This window comes from Staurois parvus, unplaced genomic scaffold (assembly GCF_062004578.1).
Source record: "Staurois parvus isolate SC_StPar_1 unplaced genomic scaffold, SC_StPar_1.0 ptg002748l, whole genome shotgun sequence".
NCBI classification, from domain to species: Eukaryota; Metazoa; Chordata; class Amphibia; order Anura; family Ranidae; genus Staurois; species Staurois parvus.
The window spans coordinates 133,498-161,075 of NW_028320544.1; the positions used below are offsets into that span (position 1 = coordinate 133,498).

General features: G+C 41.0%; 1 protein-coding gene across 1 annotated transcript in view; it reads right to left on the bottom strand.

Annotated features, from left to right (window-relative positions):
- Positions 1-27,578, bottom strand: part of LOC149429353 (netrin receptor UNC5A-like) — a 245,243-nt gene that overhangs the window by 94,627 nt on the left and 123,038 nt on the right. Inside the window, exons 7-9 of the mRNA XM_089666510.1 lie at positions 14,881-15,066; positions 13,086-13,361; positions 10,253-10,340 (exon numbers count right to left, since the gene is read on the bottom strand). Coding sequence (XP_089522636.1) covers positions 10,253-10,340; positions 13,086-13,361; positions 14,881-15,066 — 550 coding nt within the window. The remainder of the gene's footprint in view (positions 1-10,252; positions 10,341-13,085; positions 13,362-14,880; positions 15,067-27,578) is intronic.

Genomic DNA, 27,578 nt, shown 5'->3' on the forward strand with positions numbered 1-27,578 from the left:
AATGTACAGTAAATGCAGTTACTTTGTGCTTTATGTCCTTAAAACATATCTAAACCTGTAAACAAAAATGTAACATATTGCAGCTTACCGGTCCTTAAGTGTGGTAGCTGCATTAGCCTTATTTTCCTTTATTTTTCACCTGATAATCATGTGAATATTAGACATACTGTCTCTAGTTGGCTATGCTCACTTCTCCACTGAACCTATGGAGGGAGCCATAGCTGTCACACAGGGTGGATTTTAAACATGTCTGCTTTTGTTTATCTCCAGTGGGGATATGGATTTTTCAATTTATCCCAAAGAAAGTGACAATGGCATTTTGTTTCTGGAAAGATCACCATGTATTGTTTGTACAAGCTGAAAAAAACAAAGACAGCCACCACATCTAAGGACTGCAATGAATTACATTTTGGGTTTTGCGGCACTTTAAAAAATATCTATTACCAGAAGAAAAGATTCATTAAATACCCCAGGGAATCATGTGCACATAGCACTTGTCTCCATTAAAAGAGCAGTGGATATAAAAAAATAATCTTTCTTTTCTGTCATCACTAGCTGTAATTTCACTCCTCATAAATAAGAGTTACAGTCAGCACCAATCCCCATCCCTTCTCATTCATAAACTGCTGTCTCTTCATCTCTCTTATTCAGTACACGCAGAGTACAGACCTGCAGCCTGCTATTCAGGGCACAGAGAGTGTGGAAATTGTTAGTGTGTGTCAAGAATGAATGCAGCTCAAGAAGAGCACTTTCATAAAATACACAATCTGACATCAGCACAAGCTCGGTACTACATTAGCCCAAGACAGCCTAGTGTAGTACCGGGCTTGTACTGTTATCAGCTTGTGTTTTTGTGAAAATGCTCTTCTTGAGCTGCAATCATTCTTGACACAAGGTGACAGTTTTCACACTCTATTTTCTTGAATAACAGGCTGCAAGTCTAGATTCTGTTTAAACTGAAGAGAAGAGATGAGGAGACAGCACTGTTTTGTTTGATAACTTAGGAGGGATGGGGGGCAGTTGTGTTGGCTCTGTGTGCCCTGGTTGCCACATCCCCATTCCTCCTGAGCTGCCACTCAAAACTTTGTCTCCATTCTTTAGTCTTGTTGGATAGCTAGGCAAGTGGGTGGAACTAGTTATCTGGCAACACAGCTCAGCAACCCCTACATGGATTTAGATGGAGACAACTGCTGTGTATATTCACAGGATTCCCTGGAGTTTACCAAACTGTCTTTTCTTCTGGTGATAGATCTTTAAAGATGAATAGTCATGTTATTTTCCCTTTGCCTTTAATTAAAAAAAATATAAACTGGAACAATTTTTACTAGTGTTTTTTCTTTTTGGGGACATATTTCATATTGGGAGTATTCAACATGCAAAGAACAATGTGCAAAGTGCAGTAAGGCATAGCCAGCAGTCAGCAATCACCTTTCCCTGAACTGACTTGAGGAAAGCAAAAGATAATTGCTTTCTCTGGGCTAATGTACATTTCACATCATAACTGCTCTTTGCACTGTTTTATTGAAAAAATCCATTAGTGCAAAAAGCAGTGGTGTAGAGTAACTATGACAACCAGTCAAATCAGTCTGCAGCATATTAGAGTTTGCTATTTTCTAACTGGTTATATACATTTATGCAGACAAAAACTCTTTGAAGTATGTTAATAAATTAATTTACTTGTTTGAAGTTAGTGATTGTTATTAAATGTCACACTGACAGAATTCCTTGTTTTACTGCCTTACTTATAAAAAATTCCAGCCTCAACAAATATTTATACAAATCCTAGTGGTGCAGCATCTTAGATCTCTTAACAAATCTCTTACCTGCAAACAATTTTGTCCTAGTTTCTAAAGTTCAACAAGCAACTTCAATTGTTATATAATTGTAAGTCAATATTGTGTGGAAAGAGTGTTATGCCTGTACTCTTCCCTGCCATTGTCAACCATGGACATGCTTGAAGAGAAGTGGATACACAGTTCTCCACAATTCCTATTCTTTCAAGTCTTCTGTATGTGTGATGTGACTGTAAATGGCATTGTAATCCATCAGTTAAAGCTGAACTCCAGGAATTATATTTTTTCCTTACTTACGCTGGGTCAGCTTAGCTTGATGTAAATATGCATATCTGATATATGGAGGGCCACTGGGGATGCTGTAGTAACCTGCACTAAATACAGTGAGAGGTCATCTTCTGGATTCTGTGCAAGCAACTTCCCATATGCAAACTGACCACAGGGGATTCCTTTCTTGGCACCTTCTCATTAATAGCACACGATTATTTTTTTCAGTCATCGCAAGGCATCCTTTGATTGAATAAGGTGGAGATCATGATGTCACTGCAGCTCCTCTTGCATTCATTGAAAAAATACAGGGCATTCTATAAAAGGTGGCGTTGCCAAGGCAGTGACTTCCTGTGGTCAGAGGGGAAGCTATTCACACAGAGCCTGGAAGATCCCTGCTCTCAGTATATGTAGCGTGGGCTACTACAGTGATTTACAGCATCCCCAGTGGCCCTCCGGATATCAGGTATGCATAATTCCAGTGAGCCAAGCTGTCCTCATATAAGTATGCAAAAAATATATAATTCCTGGAGTTCAACTTCAACTTCTTTTGACCTTGCAAAGCCAGAATGTCTCTGTGCTGCCTTGTATTACACAAGGCATTCTTTAGCATTCAGCAGTGTCTGTCCCTTTAAGGCTAGGGACGTCCTGTTTGCTAACTTGGGAGGAAGTGACCTCATCTCTTCAGACTGAAGAAATTCTACAATGCAAGTACATGTGGGATGCTGTTCCCTCTTCATATATGGGCTTGATTAGACCCCCAAAGTCTGTAAGTACCCTTCCTATGTACTGTGGAATGTTATGCACATAGCTAGGAAGTTAGATATGTACTTATGTTTGTTTATTCTGTTTGTATTTCAGTTTTACCGCATTTGTTCACATTCACATTTGTTCACGCGCATTCTCATTATGTCACATGTTATCAGTAAAAGATCATCGGTTATCAATCATCGACTCTTTACTGTGTGGACATCAAAGGTTATACTGCCTGTAATCCTCTGTAACCCTTTCATAACTGCAGAGAAGGCAGGACAGTAAAAAGACTTACACGGTTACTTCAGAGCACATTGTGTGAAAAATCTACAGCAGGCCCCACAACACAGAGGAGACTCTTAACTGTTGGTGCAGCAGCACGTGTGTGTGAAATCCCCACAGCACAGCCAGTCTAAGGCATAGCAAAGTGAAACTAACTCAGCTTTATGAAAGATATGAAAGATATCACTAAATTAACCCTTCCTAAAATCTCGTGCAAACAGGAAGAAAATATGCACAGTACACTGGAAACTAGGTCACAATGCAGCACGCCGAGAACTTATAACAAATCGGATCTGTCGTCATCCAAAGCAGAAACCGCCAGATCTAAGCGTTCAAGTTCCAGGCATTCAAACGTCACAGACCTATCGTCAGTCAGTGCTGGGGCAGCCAGGAGTAAGCATACAAGTTCCAGACATTCTAGCGTCACAAACTTGTCTTCAGTCAGCGCTATCGCAGCCAGGGCACAAGCCAAGGCCGAGGCCGCATGCGCCATGGCCTCCTATGCCATACAGGAAGCAAAGCTTATGAAAGAGCAAGGCTACCTAGATGAAGAGCAGAAGAAGAGACAAGCCGAAGGGGAAGCTGAAATAAAAAAGAGACAAGCCGAAGGGGAAGCAGAAATGCTTAGGAGAAAGGCAGAAGTACAAGCCTCTTTACACATACTTAAGCAACAGAAAATAGCTGCAGCAGCCATAGCTGAAGCCGAAGTTCTTGCGAGAGCTGCAGATATTCATTTTGTAGAGAGCGATGTACTGGAAACCCTGATAACACCTCTCAGTACATTCCAACGCACCCGTGAGTACGTGCAATCACAAGCAACCCTGTACCCTGATAAACAGCCTAGTGATGCACCGAAACCATCAAGGACCCAGTTGGGAGCAGACAGCTTTGATGTTACGCATCACTACAAGACTGAACCTGAACCGCCACGTGATAAGTCAACCAATCACGGGCTCAGATACCAAACCGCCAACACGCTAAGAAACCAAGTAGATGGCGATATAACCTCTCCTCGTGCAAAACCAGATCTAGACTACAATAGAGGAGAGCAACCATCTGACCAAAATAGACTTAGTCAAATACCTCAACGAACCCATCAGTCACTATCAGCCAGTAGTCCCGCGTTTGTACCCAGAACAAACGCACCTGACACAGCAAGGGTTACAGACGTGTCGAAATACCTGATGCGCCGTGAGATGGTGAGCACTGGTCTCTTGAAGTTCGACGATCGTCCTGAAAACTACTGGGCCTGGAGGTCATCCTTCCTAAGCAGCACCCAAAACTTAGAGCTGACAGACAGAGAGAAGCTCGACCTACTCGCCAAATACCTAGGACCAGAGTCCTCAGAGCAGGCCAAAAGAATCAGGTCAGTGCATGTCCATGATGCAACAGCAGGACTTGCGATGGTCTGGCAGAGAATGGAAGACTGCTATGGGTCACCTGAAGTAATTGAAGAAGCACTTTTAAAGAAAATAGAAACTTGCCCGAAAATGACAAACAAAGACAATCAGAAGCTGAGAGAGCTCGGAGACCTACTCCTAGAGATAGAAGCAGCAAAGACTAGTGGAACTCTGCCAGGTCTTTTATACTTAGACACAGCACGTGGAGTAGAGCCCATAATCGAGAAGCTCCCTTTCAACCTGCAAGAAAGGTGGGTCTCTCAAGCATCCAGATACAAGAAAGACTATCGAGTTGCATTTCCACCGTTTGTCTTCCTTGCTGAATTCGTTGTAGACCAAGCTAAGACACGCAATGACCCAAGCTTCGCCTTCCTGAACAAGAGAGTTGCAAGCGCCCCAAGGACAGAGAAGCAGCCGCCAATACACTACAAAGAACGCAGAGCAACAGTGTCTGTGCGGAAGACAGAAGTCCCGCCTGAGGCTGCAGCCAATCAGGAAGACAACACAAGCAAGGAAGTTGAGGATCCAGACAAACAGTGCCCAATACACAACAAGCCTCATCCACTAAGAAAATGTCGCAGTTTCAGAAGTAAGACATTAGAGGAGCGCAAGGCTTACCTTAAAGACAATCACATTTGTTTCAGATGCTGTGCCTCAATGCAACATCTTGCAAAAGACTGTAAGAGAGAAATACGGTGCACAGAATGCAACAATGACCGACATCTGTCAGCACTGCACCCAGGACCACCACCATGGAGATCAGAAGTTCCAGCAACTCAAGAAGATTATGGTGGGGAGCAAAAAGAAAGTGCAACACCAGCGATAACTTCAAAGTGCACTGAGATCTGTACAGAACCAGGACTCTCTAGATCATGCTCCAAGATATGCTTAGTCAAAGTGTATCCCAACGGTCTCAGAGAAAAGGCAGTGAAGATGTATACAGTCCTAGACGAACAAAGCAACAGGTCTCTAGCAAAGACAGAATTCTTTGACCTCTTCGATGACAAAGGAAGTTCAACTCCATACACCTTGAAGACATGTTCTGGAGTTATAGAGACATCAGGGAGAAGAGCAAACAACTACACCATCGAGTCATTAGATGGAAAGACGCAGCTGACTCTTCCTACCCTCATAGAATGTGACATGATACCAGATGACAGGTCAGAGATTCCCACACCTGAAGTGGCACGTCACTACCCTCATCTCGTGCAAATAGCAGACAAGATCCCAACACTCAACCCAGATGCTGCAATCGTCCTTCTACTAGGAAGAGACATACTGAGAGTGCACAAGGTCAGAGAACAATACAATGGGCCGCACAATGCACCATTTGCTCAGCGTCTTGATCTTGGATGGGTTATCGTTGGAAATGTATGTCTGGACGGACTTCACAAACCCACAAAGGTGAATGTCTACAGAACAAATCTGCTGCAGAACGGTCGCACATCATGTCTTTGCCCATGTAACAACAGCATGCAGATTAAAGAGAAACTATCTAACCCAACACATCCCCAGAACATCCAGAGGTTCCTGGAAGATACAGGCTCAGCTGAAGATTCAGATCAGCTAGGCCACAAAGTGTTTGAGAGAACTCAAGATGATGACAAACTAGCACCATCTGTTGAAGATAACCTCTTCCTTGAGATCATGGACAGAGAAGTCTTCAAAGACAAAGCAGGCAGTTGGGTAGCCCCACTACCATTCCGTACACCACGGCATCGTCTTCCCAACAACAGAGTGCAAGCAGAGAAACGCCTTGCGCTATTGCAGCGCACTCTTGAAAGAAAGCCAGACATGAAAGAACACTTCCAAGAATTCATGCGGAAAATCTTTGACAAAGATCAAGCTGAAAAAGCACCAGCACTGCATGAAAAACAAGAACGCTGGTACTTGCCAATATTCGGAGTGTACCATCCTCAAAAACCAGGTCAGATACGTGTAGTATTTGATTCCAGTGCAAAGCATGAAGGTATTTCCCTTAATGATGTACTTCTCAGCGGACCAGACCTGAACAACACACTTCTTGGAGTCCTTATCAGATTCCGAAGAGAACTTGTTGCAGTAACAGCAGATGTACAGCAGATGTTCTACTGCTTCCTTGTCCGTGAAGACCACAGAGACTACCTGAGGTTCCTATGGTATGAAGACAACGACCTCAACAAAGGTATCATAGAGTATAGGATGAAAGTACATGTGTTTGGGAACAGTCCCTCACCAGCTGTCGCTATCTATAACTTGAGACGAGCAGCGCAGCAAGGTGACAGACACAACCCTGAAGCCAAACAATTTGTTATGAAAAACTTTTATGTAGATGATGGACTTGCTTCCTTCTCCAGTAGTGGAGAAGCCATTGACATTTTGAAAAGCACTAGAGACTTGCTAGCAGAATCTAACATAAGACTGCACAAAGTGGCTTCCAACAACAGCAAAGTCATGGAAGCATTCCCAGCAGAAGACCGTGCAAAAGACCTCAAAGACCTAGATCTAGGTACAGATTCACCACCCCTTCAAAGAAGCTTAGGGCTTAGTTGGGACTTGAAAACTGACAGCTTCACCTTCCGAGTATCCAGGGAAGAGAAGCCTTTCACAAAGCGAGGTGTCTTGTCTACGGTCAACAGTCTTTACGATCCCTTGGGGTTCGTAGCACCCATCACCATGCAAGGCAAAGCTCTTTTGAGAGAGATTACAACTGAGCTAGAACAAAGTGATTGGGACACACCTCTACCTGAAAAGAAAGAAATGCAGTGGAAGTTGTGGAAAGACTCTTTGCTAGAGCTTGAGCGATTTAGCATCCAAAGACCATACGTCTCTGTTTCTTTGTCTGTTACAAAACGAAGAGAGATACACGTGTTTTCAGATGCATCCACCGTGGCTATAGCAGCTGTAGCCTACCTTAGAGTCATAGACACTCAGGGACAAAGCCATGCAGGATTCATCTTGGGAAAGTCCAAACTGGCTCCAAGACCTGCTCACACGGTCCCACGCTTAGAACTTTGTGCTGCTGTCCTAGCTGTGGAGATAGCAGACTTACTCATTGCGGAACTGGACATCGAGATCCATGCAGTGAACTTCTACACAGACAGCAAGATTGTTTTAGGTTATATCCACAACGCTTCAAGAAGATTCTACACATACGTGTCAAACAGAGTAACACGTATCAGAAAGTGTACAAGTCCAGAACAGTGGCATCACATCAGTACAGACAAGAACCCTGCTGGTCATGGGACTAGACTGGTACCAGCTGCTGTCCTCAAACAGACTAACTGGTTCACAGGTCCATCCTTCTTGACTGGACCAGAAACTGAAGAGACTGATCAGAAAGGAACTTTTCAGCTTGTAGAACCAGACCAAGACAAAGAGGTAAGACCTCTAGTTGCAGTTTACAAGACTCTAACCACCAGAGAAGGTCTTGGCTCATGTAGGTTCGAAAGGTTTTCCAGCTGGAAGTCACTCATCCGTGCCATAGGGAAACTCATCTGCTTGGCCAGATCCTTCAGCAAAACAGCCAGTGTTGACCAGGGTAACAATGACTATCTTGAGCAAGCCAATGTCACCATTATCAGATGTGATATCTTCTGGAAGAGATGGAGACAGGAGTACCTGATGACCCTCCAGCCACACAACAAATGGCAAGCCGACAAGCCCAACTTACAAGTTGGAGATGTTGTTCTACTAAAAGACTCTCAGGTCCACAGGAACGAGTGGCCAGTTGGACTCATTGTGGGGACTGATGCTAGTAGTGATAGCAGAGTCAGGAAAGTAGAGGTCAGAGTAGTAAAACAGGGCACCCCTAAGGTGTACCTTAGACCCATCACGGAAGTCGTTTTACTCCTTCCAAGAGTTTAATAGTGGCATATCATTATTATGCCAGGTGGGGAGTGTGCTGCCTTGTATTACACAAGGCATTCTTTAGCATTCAGCAGTGTCTGTCCCTTTAAGGCTAGGGACGTCCTGTTTGCTAACTTGGGAGGAAGTGACCTCATCTCTTCAGACTGAAGAAATTCTACAATGCAAGTACATGTGGGATGCTGTTCCCTCTTCATATATGGGCTTGATTAGACCCCCAAAGTCTGTAAGTACCCTTCCTATGTACTGTGGAATGTTATGCACATAGCTAGGAAGTTAGATATGTACTTATGTTTGTTTATTCTGTTTGTATTTCAGTTTTACCGCATTTGTTCACATTCACATTTGTTCACGCGCATTCTCATTATGTCACATGTTATCAGTAAAAGATCATCGGTTATCAATCATCGACTCTTTACTGTGTGGACATCAAAGGTTATACTGCCTGTAATCCTCTGTAACCCTTTCATAACTGCAGAGAAGGCAGGACAGTCTCTATAATTTTGAAAACATTCTATGACTTGCCAGTGATTGGCGGATGTCTCTTTGAGGAGATTGTTGCATTTAGCAGATGATGTCTTCCAGCCAATCAGGAGTTTGCATAAGATATATGTACAGTGTGGTTTAGAGTGTTGTGAAGTGCTCAGAAAGCTTTTATCCTTTTCTCCTGTTCTGTTTTTTTTTCTCATGGCATATCCCTCCAGTCATTTAGGCTCTTATCTTGACAGAATAATCCCTATCAGCATTCATAGAAATCTGGTAGCACTTCATGAGTGGCAGGTGTTCCCCAAAATGATCTTTGAAGTCTAACAAAATCTATGATATCTATCTAAGGTGAAAGAAAGTGGAGTCACTGAAAAATTGAATAAAAAGTTAAGAAAATTTAGGTTTTAGTTTTAAAACAGGTGCCATCCAAATTATTGGAGTGAAGGAACCTATTGAGCAGTTTATGACTGTTATCTGAAAAAGAGCTTCCTACTGGAAGAAAGGGTCACGTTAGAAGACATGAAAAGGTGATCCTTATAGGAAAGGCCTAGAGAAGTAAAACAGAAGAGGTAAGTGTTTGCAATTCTGAGCAAAGCAACAGAGACTCTTAAAAGCCCATTCCCCAACCCATTAATACTTACCTTCACCAGCAATACATCTAGGGCTTTTCTGTGCTTGCTGGAGTTTGTTACCTCTCCCCAGGAAGCAGTGATCAGGTCTGACCTGCCAATAGGCAGGCCTGAACACTGTGATGAGAAAAAGGACCCCATTAACCCTGTGTAAGCTCCAACCCCATTGAACATAAAGCTTACACAGGGTTTGACTTCCAGCTCAGAGGAACAGACACAGTAAAGGTGAATATAAGTAGATTGGGGGTGAGCTTTCAAGAGACATTGACACTTTGACCTAGATGGGCAAAGTGACAGATGCTTTTAAAAGACATGTAAAACTTTGAGCCCTGCCCTCTGCAAAAATAATTCAGACATCTCGGTATTGGTGCGATACAAAGTCACAATGCACCTTTGAACATCTGTGCCAGTGCAGGTTTACGAAAGTCACTGTGAAATATACCTGTGGAAAATGTAGTCCACTTGGATGCAAAGAGTGCTTAGCAGGGTTCTTTCCTAAAGGTAGTTTCAGTTTTTAAATAAAGTATTAATAGCATTCAACTATCTGCATACAAGAAAAAAATAAAAGCTGGATTTTCTCTACTTCCTAGGGAAATATAGAAGAAATTCAGAAAGCTGCCTGGGGCAATGTAAGAGGTATGTTTGATAGAAGAGATTATATTTGGATACAGTAACATAGCTGATTCTATTTTTGATTTGAATTGAAAAACTTAAGCCAAAGTATGGTAAGAAATAAGGTGCTGAAAAACATTTTTTCCTGTTACAAATACATTCTAAAACATCTTCAGGGACCTACCTCATATCCTCCTGTTTATGAAGTGTCAGGTAGATTTCATAGATTTTTCCACGAGGAATGGCATCTGGTGGTATAAGCAGGCTAAGGCCTGAGGTAAAATAGACAGACTAGCTCTAATGCATGGCCATATGTACAGTTTTGCACATATGCTGTATTTGACAATGAATGCAGATAATGAAAAATGATGCACTTTAGAACTCTTTATAGCACGCGTACTAGTAAATTGAAAGAAAACGTAATTGAAAATGAAACAAAGTGATGCTCTTTAAATATTCACTGCATTTTTACAGCAAAAGATGAAATACTGAGTGCTTATTGAACTGTATGTAAAGCCAAACATTTTTTAGGTTTTGGAGTGTGGAAGGGTTTTTTCAGGTTTTTATTTCTGTCTGTTTCACAACTGGAGATATTCACCCTTTCTATTTTTCTTGACCATTGTCACTTAAAGGCTAAGTTCACCTTTGGAACATGTTACATGCTCTGCTCATATTTAGGGTGGAACATGTAACACGTTCTAGCTCCTGCCTCCTTTCTGCCTGATTCCTCCCCCCCCCCTCGACAGCATGCATGGGATCTTCTCCCTGCACTTTCTGACACAATTTAAAAATTTTGCAGTTGTATGGGGTGTTCTACCCACACAGCCGCGTCATTCATTCACAGTTTCCTGTAAATGAATTCCTACAAGTACCGTTGGCCGCAATGCCATTACAGCTGACGGCTTCTAGTTCTCAATGAACTGCGAGAGCACTGATGAGTGCTCTCATAGTCTATTGATTCTTCCTGCCATTCAGTAACTGCCTGCCCATACAAGGTATAGACAGCTTAATGAGTGTCTGCACAATCCAAGCATTACACTTGTGATCTCCTGGCCACTGGTGCAATGCCTTACAGACTACAGTGTAAAAAAATAATCAATGCATATTTTTCTACCTATAAATACAAAAATACTCAGACTGCGCTAGTAAAAAATAAAATAAATAGGCGTCCGTGAAGAAATAAATCTAAATCGCACATGCGCTGTAACGATCACTGAGATTGCGCTGACGTCACACCACTCAAGCCCCGTCCTACGCGTTTCGTCATTCGACGTCCTCACAGAGCCTCTACAGATCATTGCTCCCAGAGCAGAGAAGCGTTTATGCTGGTTTATAATATGATCAGCATATTGCTCTGGTGAGTTTATTCAGTTTATTTGTTGGTGGATACACTTGGTGGATTTCGTTTGAATTTATTTCATCATTACCACTTTTTATATATTTTTTTGGGACTTTATATGATTGATATGATTTTGTTTTGTTATTTTCTTTGGAAAATGTTTTTTGGGAGGTTTATATGATTAATATGATTTAGATTTATTTCTTCACGGACACCTATTTTATTTTTTTACTAGCGCAGTCTGAGTATGTTTGTATTTATATGCACCTTATTATAGGGCAGATTTTGCAGCTGGTATTATTGACATAGAAATTGACTGTAATAATTATTACTAATATTATTCTGGAGCCACCTATATTTATTTAGTCATATTTTTTACCAGTAAAAATATGTGCATTTATTATTATTTTTTGTAAAAGGCAAATTTATCCTTTAAAAAAAAAGGGGGGGGGGTATTCTAATGGAGAAACCTGCAAGTGCTATAAGATTTGGAGGAAAATGGAGGTGGGTACAGGTTTCTAATTCCTGCCAAATGCCTCTTCCATGGACACAGAAAATAGATGTCCTGCAGTGCTGTAAGGCTCTGCCTTTCCTAGATCATCAGGAGGGCAAGTTGGTCAGTACACATGCACCTCAGATACAGTAGAAAATTAGGTAATGTGGTCATAAGTGTCCAATATCTTTGCACATACTGGTAACTCAGGGTATTTCTGCCATTTTATCTTCTGCAATGTTTGAAATTTATTAGCAAAATCCACTATTTTTTCCTGCTGTACAAAGTAAAAACACCAGCTTGGTGTATTTTTTTATTACAGTGGCCACAGCTGAATTTAGTAATGATTTAATTAACTTCTCTATCTGTCAGTACTGAACAGGGGTGGACTGACCATTTGGAAACTCGGGCACTGCCCGAGGACCCGGGGTCAGTAGGGGGCCCTATGAGATGCCCCTGGAACCTTTTTCATAGGCTTTTTTGAGTTTGGGCAAAGACACAGGGGACCAATGATCCCCTATTGCCCGGGGGCCCCATGAGTTGTCAGTCCGCCCCTGGTACTGAATTGTCAAATTTCCCACATAGCAAGATTTTGAATCTCTAGAATGCTACAAGCACTGCTCCCCTTTGCTGTCTTAGAGGTATATGAAATAAATACTTTTCAATATCCTTCCCTAGCCCATTGATTTCAACTCAATGCCTCCATTGCTGAGCTTAACATGTACCATAAAGATTTGTGCTTGCAGTACTGGCTCAGAATTTGGTTGCATTTGGCTGCTTTGGTGCATGATGTAAGAAGGTGGCATATACATCAGTAATCTCTATATTGGCCATATACGGTTGTACCCACTGTTTAGTTTACTTGTAGAACAAGCACCTGCATTTCATATGCATCATGCCTAACTCCAGTCAATAGTTTTTTCGATTAAAAAAAAGAATAGATTAAGTCTCAAACAAACATACATTAACTGTGTGAAATATGATACACACATATGAACTAATACATTTTGTTTTTTTTTTAAATGCAGATCACTGAGCAGATCACTTTTGAGGCAGTGTTACATTGCTGATTCCTTTCTACCCAGTATAGCAGGGCATTCTATCTAGAGTCTACGTAAAAAATTTTCTCTATGTCTACTCTGCAGCTTTGACAGTAGTGGGGAAAACAAATAGTCTAGTACATACCTGTATTTGGGATCTTTAGACGTCCTCCTAGAAAGTTGAAGGTTCCATATGCCATATTGTTGGATCCACGAGGCAGGGTACGGAAGTAGGTTTGGGTGGAGAGACGTGGTAAAGTGTGGCTATGCTCCCGTGGTATACCTGGTCCCATAGGTGGCAAAAGGTGTCCATTTGTTAGCTGAAATTTATTCCCACCATCTTGTCGTAGGCATAGAGAACCTTGGTAGGTCATCGTGGCTGTGCTAAGATCTGGCTGAATGGTCAGCAAGTGAGCCTGACCTAGTTCAAAGGAAAATAAAGTCCAGGTTTCTGTTGCTAAAGTACAGCTGTTAAAAATATGATAACCTAATTTGACTGTACCACTTTAGAGCATGCAAACATTATAATAATGCTTTTTTTTGCTGGAGGAATAGGACTGTTTAATTAGTATATAAAGTAGCTATACTTAGTGATGTAACTAGATCAGTGAAGGACTGGGAATCTTTGGCTTAGGAGGCAAACACAACCAAATGGTCATTCATAGAAGGGACAGATTTATGTGGGCTAAAAAAGAGGACTTTTCAAAGTTTTCCATGGTGCTACTGTGATTGGTGAACATAGAAAAATCAAGTATTCCTAAAGGACATGATTTAGTGTTATACTGTACACATTTTCAAACATCACTTTCCTTTGCTGTCTTGGCATTTGGTCACTTGACATCTCAAAGTTGCAATGATGTTGGTGCTGAAAGATTTTTCTCTGCCACAATCTGTCATCGCAAGTCAGAACATTGATCAATGTTTGAATGGTGAAGTATCTCCACTCAGGGTCACCAGGTAAACATATTTTAATTTGGTGCTGAAAGATTTATTTCTGCCACAATCTGTCATCACAAGTTAGAACATTGATCAATGTTTGAATGGTGAAGTATCTCAACTCAGGGTCACCTCGTGAACATATTTATTTTACTGGTTTCCCCAGTACACCCCAAGCTAAATGTTTTTGGGACAAAAAACCTATCCCCCTACTTTTGCTCTAAAGAGCATTGGTGTTTGTGATCATTTACTTTAGCTCTTCTACACTTTAGAATATAAATACCAATGCTCTTTAGAGCAGAAGTAGGGGGATAGGTCTCTTGTTCATAGAAAATAATCAAATATTCGCCATCTATTTCTGACATGGTAACAGATTTCTGATACTGCAGTGATTTAAATAAAAATGGCAGCATTTTTCTGCTGAGTTCATGAATAAATAATAAATGGGGATTCCACTACACCATCACACAAGTATGAGGGAAAGCAATATAATGCAGACAGGGTGGCATGTAGTATTGTCTGAAGTGGATCATTGTCTTCCACCATTACTGAAGGGAAGCAAGTTCTATTGATAGCTTTAATGAAATTCCTGAGCTTAGCTAAGAAAAAAATGCTGCCATTTTTATTAATAAAAGTTACAGCACTGAAAACCCCATACAGTAATAACACCTTGTGTTGCACAAAACATATTTCATATATGGGAATAGAACAAATTTTTAATGAGACATTTATTTAAACACTGGAGGAAATTAGTGTAACTCCATCCTAAATAAGTCAAAATGAGTTTTTAAAGGGCTATTAGTGTCTGAGCTAACTCTAGGCAGCCAGCCAATGAGCACTTATGATTTTTGTGTGTTTTCCCCTAATGATATCCTGCTCTGGCATTACAATCACGGAGTGTCTGTTACTATTGTGCATACATACTGCTTATGCGCAACTAACAAATGTCCCTAATAACAACAGAATACATTTTGAAGACGCTGTATTATCCTGAGGGGCCTCACCTGCTTTGCCAGGCTTCAGGCTGACAGGCTGGAACGCAGCTGTTAGAATGGAGGAATCAGCCACATCGGCATCCAGACCTTCTTTCCTACGCCAACACACCAATATGACAGCTAGCAGCAACACCAAAAAAACTGCCACTGCCACCACTCCCACGTACAGGGCAACATCCTCGGGAGCGCCCACAGCTGCAGCACCCAAAGGAATAAAAATAAGACAACATGAATTATTTTGTAGGAGACATATTTCTCATTTAGACACAAAAAAAGGTAAAATTATTATTATTATTATATTATTATACAGGATTTATTTAGCGCAAACAGTTAGCTCAGCACTTTACAATATAACGGGAGACAATACAGCAACAATACAGTTCAATACAAGAGGGTTAGGAGGGCCCTGTTCCTTGGAGCTTACTATCTAAAATGAGTCTTTACATATTGTATGTAATACTGTGAATGAATTTTAGAAAAATGCAGATATAAATTTGATCTAAGGACAAAGCTTTATTTATTCTGGATAGAGTGGAGAATTGTTAAAGCCCCTATCAGGTGTATCTTTGCATCTGTGTCATATTTGAGAGATATCCCTTCACTTAGTTTTCTGTGGACACGACAGGTAGCATCTACATGTGGGGTAAATCCCTCTCTTAATGGGTGCTAGAATCTCCGGTGTGGTGATGACAAACTCTTTCATACTGACATTTTTTTAAAATGAGGTTTCTGTATGTGAAAAGCAATTATAAGGATGAGTGCTACCAAAAAGACCATTCAAGGCTTGCCAGATTACCAACAACAGGGAATGGACTGATGTGCAAATGTGACTTCTGGATGAAGAACTGAAGAATAGGGCATACTCCCTGTGTATATCTCACACAGGGCCAGGACAAGGGGTGAGTGGGAGGAATAGCTGCCCTGGGAGCAATGGTTTACTATAGGGATGGGAGTGCCTGTCTGACTTGCCTTGGCAAGCGAGTGACTGCTGGGCATAGGATCCCTTAAGCTTGAACATCATGAACGGGGGGTACAGTTTGGCATCTTTGACCTGGGAGCTGGACAGGGGAGGACTGACAACTCATGGGGCCCCTGGGCAATAGGGGATCATGGGGCCCCTGTATCTTCACCCACACTTAAAACCACACCCAAAAACCCAAAAAAGCCTATGAAAGGTACTGGGGGCATCTCATGGGGCCCCTTACTGACCCTGGGCCCTCAGGCAGTGCCCGGGTACCCGAAAGGTCAGTCCGCCCCTGGCGCTGGATGGCTTTGTCCCGGCACTGATGTCACAGTAAGTGGTTATATCCCGTACATATACAAACATACTTATACCTTTCTACACACCCATAGCGCTCACTGACACCCCATATACATATACAAACATACTGCATGCAGAACCTCCACACTACATTTCCCATGCTAGAATGTAAAGAAGTTTTTTGTGATTCTGTCACATGGAGTGGGAGAAGCACCAGTACATCCCTATGTGACAATTATTTTGGTCCACCCTGGTAGTAAGCCACAGCATTAAACACAAAGCACAGTGTATTTACTTGACACCAGCCCAGCAGAAAAGAAGCTTTCAAAGTGTCCTTTATACTTTGCATTGTGAACAAAACGGCTGAACCTGAAAGCCCTGCAAGCACTGCCTGTAATTTGGGATCAGATCTGACAGGCAGTTAAGCAGAACACATACTTCTTACTGATCTGGAATGTCAGTTCTTTGTTCAAGAATACACCTGTTTCAGAGAGAGGAACACTGCTAGTCTACGCTATAGTGCATACTGTTTGCACTGAATTGGTGTCCAAACAACAAACACTAATTACTCTCTTACATTGCCTCTTATAGACTCTTCTAATTAAATGACCACTATCTTAAAAAATGTATTCTGATTACTTAAAATGATTGTAAAGGCTCAAGGTTTTATACCTTCATGCATTCTATGCAGCAGCCCCCCTAATATTCACTTAAGCCCCCTCTTGATGCAGCAATGCACACTGGAGACTTGGCAGTGAGCCATTGAGAAGAGAGAGGGGGCGGGGCCGAGATGCGGCTCCGTGTGTAAATGGACACTTGGAGCAGCGGGTGCCCCCATAGCAACCTGTTTGCTGTGGGGGCACCTGACAGGAGGGAGGGGCCATTAGAGCCTGAGGGGGACCCGAAAAGAGGAGGATCCAGGCTGCTCTGTGCAAAACCGCTACACAGAGCAGGTAAGTATAACATGTTTGTTGTTTTTAGAAAAAAACAATGTAAGCCATTAGTAAAGTTTTAAAGCTGTGTTAACCACTTCCAGTCCAGACACTTTTACCTCCTTCCTGTCCAGGCCAATTTTCAGCTTTCAGTGCTATCACACTTTGAATGACAATTGCGCAGTCATGCAACACTGTACCCATATGAATTTTTTAGCATTTTTTTGAGACAGATAAAGCTTTATTTTGGTGGTATTTATTCACCACTAGGATTTTAATTTTTTTTGCCATGTAAATTAAAAAGTCCAAAATTTTGAAAAAAAGTGTTTTTCTTATAAAATTTAGCAAATAAATAGTATTTCACCATAAATCTTGGCCAAAATTTATTCCATTATATTTTTACTAAAAAAAATAACCCAAATTAGTCTATAGCCAAAAATTATAATTTTTAAACATTTTTTTTACACTTTTTTTTTATATTATTTTTTATTTATTATTTTTTTTTACGTACTGTCACCCTAGCAGTACAGTGTCACCATGGTGACACTGTACTACTTGTGGGGGGTGATGAAGGTTTTTTTTTTTTTACACTGATTGCTTTTACACCCATAAAGGATGTAAACGCAATCATTTCTCCTTCTCTCTAGCTGCATTCTTGCAGCCATTGAGAACTATTGTGTGAGCTGTGATTGGTCAGAGCTTTTCACATGGTACAAGGCTGTTGTGAATAGCCGTGTACCATGTGACCTCTGTGATCATTCACAGATTTCACACGTAGTAAGCAATGATGTCACAAGTGACATCTTGCTTACTACTCTGCATGTGATCACTGATTGGCCAATCAGTGATCACATGATTGGGACCTCGTACAGAGGTCCCGTCCGGTGATCTGTGTTCCACTGTGTCTGGAGGACACAGCGGACACCGGATCACGGTGCTGCATGCTCCCAGGGAGTGCGCACAAGCAGGGTGCGGGGAGGCCATATATAAACGGCCACCCGACCCTGCACTGCCACCGTCCGGCCGTTTATATACAACAGCCTGATGGGAGGTGCTTAAACACAAAAGCAAACATTTAATATATTGCAGTTTACCAATTCTTAGAGATGATGGCTGCAATAGTTTTCTATGTTATGCTTTATTTACTGGTCCTGCCAGTAAGTCTGTTGTTGTGATTGTAAACCTTGGTATTTTATTTTTTTAAAATAAAAAACATTGTACACTTACCTGCTCTGTGTAATGGTTTTGCACAAAGCAGCCCTGACCCTCCTTTTCTTGGGTCACCCACCAGAACACCTTGCTTCTCCTCTTCTTGGTGTGCCACCATAGGAAGCCACTTCCTATCGTGGCACACCTGTGCGCTCACTCCTGAGCCAGCTTTTGTGTGTCTTTAAAACACACAGGCAGTGAGGCTTGGTCAGGCCCCCTTTCACTTGTCACAGGATTTGACTGACAGCAATGGGAAACAATGGCTCTCGCTGCTCTCAGCAAAGCCTGTGAGAGAGATGTGGGGCAATGGGCACTGTTCTGGATCGGGTGAGGACTTGACTTGATGCGAGGAATGCATTAAGGTAGAAAGAATGTTTAGGCTTTACAACCACTTTAACTCTTAGAGACTATCTCACAAAAAATGACATTTCTGTTGAGAGGGTGCCTAAAATCTGACTTGTATCTTAGTGCAGACGTCTGGGAAAATCAGTGAGCCAATCACACAAGCAGGAAATAATATTTTTTGGAGGCACCAGCAGTGTATAGTACACCTCCAGGTTGCCATATCACATTCAATTTTACAGAAAATTACAGCATTGCTAACTGAAATGGAAAGGCAATTTTTACTAAAATAAAATTTCAGTGTAGCAATTGTACATGCTATTTTCTTTTTATTTGCTGTATATTTTTTCCATGAAAATGGAGTGAACAATGGTGAAAAGGGTGAACAAGGTTCAATAATATAGCTATTATTATGAGTTTAAGCTCATCATGGATCTCTTACTGTCATTTATAATCAATAGTAGACTTGTGTATTTACAGCAGCCCATCCCTCATATTTGCAAGCTGCTTTGAGAATGTCTATCTGAATTTCCAGACTGCCATTCCTGATCTTCATGTAACTTTGCAATGTAAGGAACACACCTACATTACTAGCGCTCAAAGTCATGGTTAGGGCTGCATGAAAATGAATTAGCTTGTAGAAAAATCAACAATCCACTCCCTAGGGGGACCTTAATCAGCATTACGTTTTAAGGGGGGAATTAATTAATTTGTAAAAGTCATTTAACTCTTCCACTACGACAGACATTAGGCAATGATTTATCCTTGTTGAATCAGGATTGTTTTCTGCTTAGATAGCTCATGAATTATCACTGATTAAATTAAGCAAATATTTTAAGAGAAACTACAAAGAGAGATACCATCTGAACATGCAACTGTAAAGCTGGCAGACTACAAATGAACTACAGTACCTAGGTAAATAAAACAAATTTTTATTGTCAAGCTCAAGACTACATAAAAGACCTGGTCTTAAAACATATCTAAACCCAAGATCAAAATTTGTATATATTACCACTTACAAATGCATTGATGGGGTGGGTGGAATAGTTTTACTTCATATTATTTTTTATTATTTTCACCTAGTAATCCTGCAAGTAACATACTTCTTGTCCTAGGGTGACAGTACACCCTTACTGTGCTGTATCTATGGAAGAGAAACTTTGTCAACCTAGGACACAACCAGCGGTGGACTGACAACTCATGGGGGCCCCGGGCAATAGGGGATCATGGGGTCCCTGTGTCCTTGCCCACACTCAAACTACACCCAAAAAAGCCTATGAAAGGTACCAGGGGCATCTCATGGGGCCCCCTACTGACCCCAGACCCTCGGGCAGTGCCCGAGTACCCTAATGGTCAGTCCGCCCCTGGACACAACTACAGAACACCTCCCCATCTACCCTTCTTCATAACAATGGGGGTGATTTATAGTCTACAAACACAGCTGGGAACAATGTAAGTGCTTTCAATGTTATATTTAAAAAGAGAGCAAACAAAAGAAATTTATAGTTAGGGTTTACATACATCTTAGGAAAAGTGATATTTCATTTATGTTTGTTGGTCTAAGAAAACTTATTTACACTCATCGGTATACCGGTTCAATTGCTTGGTAACACAAATTGCTATTCAGCCAATCACATGGCAGAAACTCAAAATATTTAGGCATGGTGAAGACGACTTGCTGAAGTTCAAGCATCAGCATGGGGAAGGAAGGGGATTTAAGTGTTTTTGAACGTAGCATGATTGCTGGTGCCAGATGGGCTGGTCTGAGTATTTGAAAAGCTCCTGATCTACTGGGATTTTCATGCACAACCATCTCAAGGGTTTACAGAGAATGGTCTGAAAAAGAGAAAATATCCAGTGAGCAGCAGTTGTGTGGACGAAAATGCCTTGTTGATATCAGAGGTCAGAGGCAGACTGGTTGTTGCGACATTCAGATGGTAGGGTCAGAATTTGGTGTAAACAACATGAAAGCATGGATCCATCCTGCCTTGTATCAATGGTTCAGGCTGGTGGTGGTGGTGTAATGGTGAGGGGCATATTTTCTTAGCGCTACTAAGATGTACCTAATAAAGTGGCTGGTGAATATATATTGTTAATGAAACATTCCTTAAACAGAAATTGCTTTGAATAAGCTGCATTTATTTTAAAGGGTTCTTCAATTTTATTATGTTTAGTGTTAAAAATGAATAATAAAAAATACTTTATTCCTTTTTACTCAATATCACAATTTCATATTTACCATATGTAGACAGCAGATGGTGTTCTAGGCAAGAACAAGAGTTCTCTGAACACACAGATAGCAGCATAAAAATGGACCTGAATGAGTCAGAGAAGGGACACCTCCCATGCTTTCAGAGAAGTGACTGCAATGTTCCAATGAATCAATTAACACAGTCTACCAGAAATACATACAGTGCTGGGTTTTCTAATTAGTGTCCTGTTATACATTGTGATTTACAAAATAAATATTTTTTTACAATAAATAAAAACTATACAAAACAGTTTATCGACTTGCAGACCGTCTCACAAAGGAGTGCGGCGGCAAGGAAGTCTCTCTGCGCTGGATCACGTACTTAATACATGCTCAAGCTCTTCTGGGTAGGGGGCATGTGCGCCTGCTGCTCTGGCTGTGCTGTGATTAGTTACAGCACAAGCCGATCAGTGGGTCCCGACCAATGATTGATGACCTGGACCTGCTTATTGGTGAAGTGGATGAGAGGACAGAGCTTTGTGAAGGTAAACAACACAAAGCTCTGTCCTTTCAGAGGGGATGTGCCGGCTTTTGTTTCCCTATAAAGCAGTACACACCAAGCACTGTTAGGCATACAGTTAACCCTGTAAGTACAGTCAGTCTATATTATTAGTACTGATCACTGTATTAGTGTCATTGGAGATGTCAGTAGCAGTTAGTCAGTTCCCACAAAGTGTCAGTTAGTGTCAGATTGTCCCTATCATCACCATTACTGGTATAAAAAGAAATAAAAATTCCAGTATATATAGCATAGTTTGTAGACACTATAACTTTCATGCAAGCCAATTAATATACGCTTATTGGGATTTTTTTTTTTTCAAAAACAAAAGTAGCAGATACACTTTGGCCTAAGTCTATTAAAAAAATGTGATTTTTTAAAAAAATTTTATTGGATATGTTTTATCGCAGAGAGTAAAAAATATTTTTTGTTCAAAAATTTCAGTTTTGTTTTTTTTTTGTTTAGATGATAAAAAATACAAAAAACAATGGCGATAAAATACCATCAAAAGAAAGCTATATTTGTGTGAAAAAAAGATATAAATTTCGTTTGGGTACAGCGTTGCATGACCGCACAAATGTCAGGTAAAGTAGCGCAGTGCCATATAGCAAAAAATGGCTTGGTCAGGAAGGGGATAAAACCTTCCAGAGGGCAAGTGGTTATACACTTGTAAACTGTTGAAAACTTTTTAAAATTAAGTAGACCAAATATTCTAAAAACCAAAATAGAGTTCTTTTAACCCCTTCACGCTGGCACCTCCCGACCCTTTAACAGCTTCAGAAGCCGGGAGGCGGGATGGGTGAGGTGGGGTTTAGGGGTCATGTGACTGTCATGCTGCGTCATCACGGCAGTCACATGATCGGGAAAGGTCCCGATCGAAAGAGGAGACTGGGATCTTTCTGTGAGTACCAGACATGTGTGCTGGGAGCGCGCAGGGCGCGGTTTCTCGGCACATATTTCCTTTTTTAATGGAACGTAAATGTGCGGCCGCTCGGCGTCTAGGCTCATACACCGGGAGGCTGCACATTTGTGTGTGGCCGGCGTGAAGAGGTTAATATAATCAACCAGTCATACACAATACAGGTGCTCATTTTTTGTACCTATACATGGGAGGGAAGTTTACTAAAACTGGATCAGGCAAAATCTGGTGCAGCTCTGCCTAGAAACCAATTGCTGGTATGCTATGTATAAAGGCTTTGTGAAGCCAAAATGTGCCAGCTTTATGGATCCTGTATTTATGTAACCAATAAAAATGTCCATTTAGAAGCTTTCTGAGTTTCTGGCTACTTACATTGTGAATCAGCTTCCAGATTTTATTGTCAAAGCTAACTGGTTGGCTACAAGGCACAGCTGCACCAGATTCTGAGTGCTCCAGTTTTAATAAATCTATCCCATTGTTTCTTTATTATCTGAAATAATCACATACATGTGTTATGACTAAAAGGTGTTTATAGTTTCTAGACACCGATATATGGAACCATGGTATATGGTTTGCTTTATGATCACAAATTGCCATATTGTCAGAATCAGTCATAGCATTGCCTATGATCAATACGTTTGTAAATAAAGGGCACTCTCAGTGGGGTATACAATTTATGAAGTATAAGTCTGCATGTTTTGTTGACTTGGCATGAAAAAAATGTCACAAAACCGGTCAAGGTGACCCTTGTACTGTGAGTTGCATATTATGAATTAACCGCTTTCTTTGAACACACCAAATGCATATTGGTAAGTCTGTGATGTTGGTGTTGTTGGTGTTGTTGTAAGGTCAGCAGGACAGTAATGAGGGTCATACATTTTTCACACCCATTCACAATCCATACTCAGAAGGAAATATGCAGTCACGTGCATCTGTCCAGTTTGTATGCATTATATGCATGTGTATAGCAATATCTACAGAGAATTGTGTTAACAAAGTTGAGGGCTAAAGCTGGCCAAAAACATGGCAATTTGATGAAAAGACTTAATTCTATTTTTTGTCAAAAGTGCTAAGTAATTATAGACATAAAAAGGCAGTTTTGAATGACCACAAGGATTTGGCATCAAAATGACCATCTTGAACATGGCAAAACAATCTAATTGCTTTCAGCTTCTCACTATTGACTGCGGACTGAGGAGTCTCTAGAAAGAAAACTGGAGAGTGTGTGCTGAAGATGGGCTACAAGCTAGAGACAAATGTGTGTTCTGGGGATAGGATCTCACTGGGGAAAGACCAATCTGTGTGCTGGAAGTAGGATCTCACTGGGGAAAGGCCAATGTGTGTGCTGCAGGAAGGATTCCACTGGGGAATGACCAATGTGTGTGTTGGTGGAGTGATCTCACTAAGGAAAGACCAACCTGTTTGCTGGGGTGGTATCTCAATAGGCAAGGACCGGGAAGAAGCTGATTTGCACAGTGGCAAAAGTAAGTACTTACAAATTATATTAAAAAAAATATAGTGATGTTCTCTAGCAATTTACAATGTTCCACATTTATTTTTCCTTTCTGAATGCATATTCATTGTTCACTCCATGTAAGGTCCACTTTTTTGTAGGGACCCCTTTCCCCCTTACTTATCTGCTGCAAAGTACATTTAAAAACACCTGTGGAAGAGGAGTGTTTTAGTAAAAATACTTACATTTCACCCTCGCTTCTGTATTGCAGGGATTGACATCATCGCCCTTCAGACAATATCCCAGGGGATGTAGAAGAGTCCAAATCTTGATGCTACAATGATGCTACATCACAGTGCAGTAATGTCTTCTTGCAAGATTTGGGGTACTTGACATTGATCAAGTTAACGCCCAAAGCATGTTGACCTATTCCCTGGCCTAGGCACCAAAGGCAAAAGAATGGATATCTTAAGTATATTAAATAACTTTTTTCCCCCACAGATGCTTTTTCTTTTCTCTAGCATATTGAGATAAGAAAGGAGGGCATCTAAATAAATGTTATCTTAGAATTTTAGTGCGAGGTCCTCTTTAAGTGTAATGTTTGCAAACTTTGATGACTTCAATAACAAAAAAAAGGATAACCAGAATACCCAGCACCTCAAAAAGAGGCAGCCTGGAGTAAGGGATCTTTAAGTTATGAGGAATGCCTCTAGCAAAACTGTAGTTTGATCCAGAAACATGAAACATCACCCTGTTTTTCTCAGCTGAAATTACGTCTCTGGAGAGCCGATTCCATGGAGGGAATAAAGTTAATAAGTATGGAATGTTTGCAGATTCAATTTCCTTTGAAGTCAGGATAAAATACTGTATATCGTCAGTGAACTGACCGAACAAAGGACATAAATCAATGAGTTACCAGTAGCAGATGGACAAATTCATTTAGAGCTTTGGCAACACATAAGACTATTTTTATGTACTTTGTTTTATTACTGGCAATAATGCTTCTGTAAATAAACAAATTTTCATTTTTTCATGGAACAAGAAGCCATTTTTTTTAATGGAAATGAGCATTTTTTTCTTTTTGCATAAGGTTTCATGGAAACACAACATACAAAAAAGACATATACAGTTGTGTTCAAAATAATAGCAGTGTGTGGAAAAAAGTGAATGAAGCTCAAAATCCTTCTAATAGCTTTTATTTCCATACACACAAATGCATTGGGAACACTACACATTCTATTCCAAATCAAAACATGAAGAAAAATGTATCACATTTGTGTTGTTCCTCTAAAAAAATTGAAGAAAAGTGAATATTAGACTGTTCAAAAAAATAGCAGTGTTTGTATTCTTTACAAACTCAAACATTCACTATCAAAACTGAAGAATGTTTGAAGATTTTGCTTTCCTTTGAATCACTTAATTAATATTTAGTTGTATAAGCACTATTTCTGAGAACTACTGTACATCTGTGTTGCATGGAGTCAACCAACTTCTGGCACCTGTGAACAGGTATTCCAGCCCAGGATGATTGGACTACATTCCACAGTTCTTCTCTATTTCTTGGTTTTGCCTCAGAAACTGCATTTTTGATGTCACCCCACAAGTTTTCTATTGGATTAAGATCCGGGGATTGGGCTGGCCACTCCATAACGTCAATCTTGTTGGTCTGGAACCAAGATGTTGCACGTTTACTGGTGTGTTTGGGGTCGTTGTCTTGTTGGAACACCCATTTCAAGGGCATTTCCTCTTCAGCATAAGGCAGCATGACCTCTTCAAGTATTCTGATGTATTCAAACTGATCCATGATCCCTGGTATGCGATAAATAGGCCCAACACCGTAGTATGAGAAACATCCCCATATCATGATGCTTGCGCAACCATGCTTCACTGTCTTCACAGTGTACTGTGGCTTGAATTCAGTGTTTGGGGGTTGTCTGACAAACTGTCTCGGCCACTAGACCCAAAAAGAACAATCATTACTTTCATCAGTCCACAAAATGTTGCACCATTTCTCTTTAGGCCAGTCAATGTGCTCTTTGACAAATTGTAACCTCTTCAGCATGTCTTTTTTTCAACAGTGGGACTTTGCGGGGGCTTCTTGCAGATAGCTTGGCTTCACATAGGCGTCTTCTAATTGTAACAGTACTCACAGGTAACTTTGCACCTTCTTTGATCTTCCTGGAGCTGATTGTTGGCTGAGTCCTTGCCATTTTGGCTATTCTTCTATCCATTCGAATGGTAGTTTTTAGCTTTCTTCCAGGTCTTTAAGGTTTTGGTTGCCATTTTGAAGCATTTGCGATCATTTTAGCTGAGCAGCCTATCATTTTTTGCGTTTCTTTATATGTTTTCCCCTCTCCAATCAACTTTTTAATCAAGGTACGCTGTTCTTCTGAACAATGTCTGGAATGACCCATTTTCCTCAGAATTTCAGAGAGAAATGCACTGTAACCAGGATGTACAACATTTACTGCCTTCCTTTCTTAAATAAGGGCAATAATTGCCACCTGTTTTTCAAAGAATGAATGACCTCACTAATAGAACTCCACACTGCTATTATTTTGAACATGCCCCTTTCAATTAGTGATTCAATTACACAGAATCAGCAGCATGCATGTCATGACTGTTGGGTCTGTTGGATTTCTATTACTCTACTACACCTGCTAGTAAATTATTTGCCATGTAGAAATATAATTTCTACCAAAAACAGTGATTGATCAGGTTAGCGATGTCTGACTGCTATTATTTTGAACACAACTGTAGAACTCCGTGAACTAGCATTGTGCCATATCAGTAGTAAAAAAGACCCGAATGCAGAATATGAAGATATGGTATCTTATAGGGAACATTTAGAAGTGTTAATTGTTCCTAAGCAAGTAGGATTGTTGTTTTGTCTCTTTTACTGAGTACGCCATATTGTGGGCAGGGTTTACCACACCCATGTACTGGGGAACCTCTGCCCTCTGCCATCATAGCCCAGGACTAGGTGGGAACTGCAGTCATGTGTACAGTCTAACAATAAGGCAGTCTCCCAACTTATAGATGAGCTGACACTGCAAGTAGTATAAAGCCATATTTCTCTCTACTAGGAGCAGTTCTATTGCTCTACTCTAAGTGTGTTACAAGTGTTTCATTCGAGGTGGCAGGCCAAACCATGCCACACTCCACCAGTCAGCGTACCTCTGCTACTTCACTCCAAGTGACGGAATGAAACCCCGCCAGACACAAAGCATGGGTCTCATACGTGGCCTGCGTTAACGCCTTCTGTTCCGTACCAATTACTCAGGATAGGAATCTCCATAATGCTGGTTTGCTGCTGGTTGCTATGATAGATGGACTGCTAGGAAGAGCGCCCCCTCACTACCAGAGGATGCCACACCTTCCCTAGGTACCACACCTCAGCTGGTTGCCTCTGAAACTTGAATTAGTTGTCATTAGCAAGTAACTAGTTCTTCTTCAAAGTGCAGCTTACTTGTACTATAGTACTGTGTACTTCATACCCCTTAGTGCTGTTTTAGGCCCAGGTTCCTTGTATATGCCACACCATTATGCACCCTTTTAGGAATAACCTAAAACCAGGCTCAGGAAAACTCTTTACATTCTTTACTCTCCTTCTTTTTGCCAACATAATACAGGGTAAATTACAAGCTGTTCCTTATATCCCTGACTAACTATGAACCAGCCCAGGCATACCTTGCAGTTGAGTTAGAGTCCATGTATGGTGGCAAGTACATTATCGGAGACATGGTCCATAACTGGCTGCATTCCAGGAGTCTTTGTAAAGGTAATCATCTCTAACAGTTGTGACCAGCAGCAGCACAGGTATTAGCTTCCAGTCATCTGT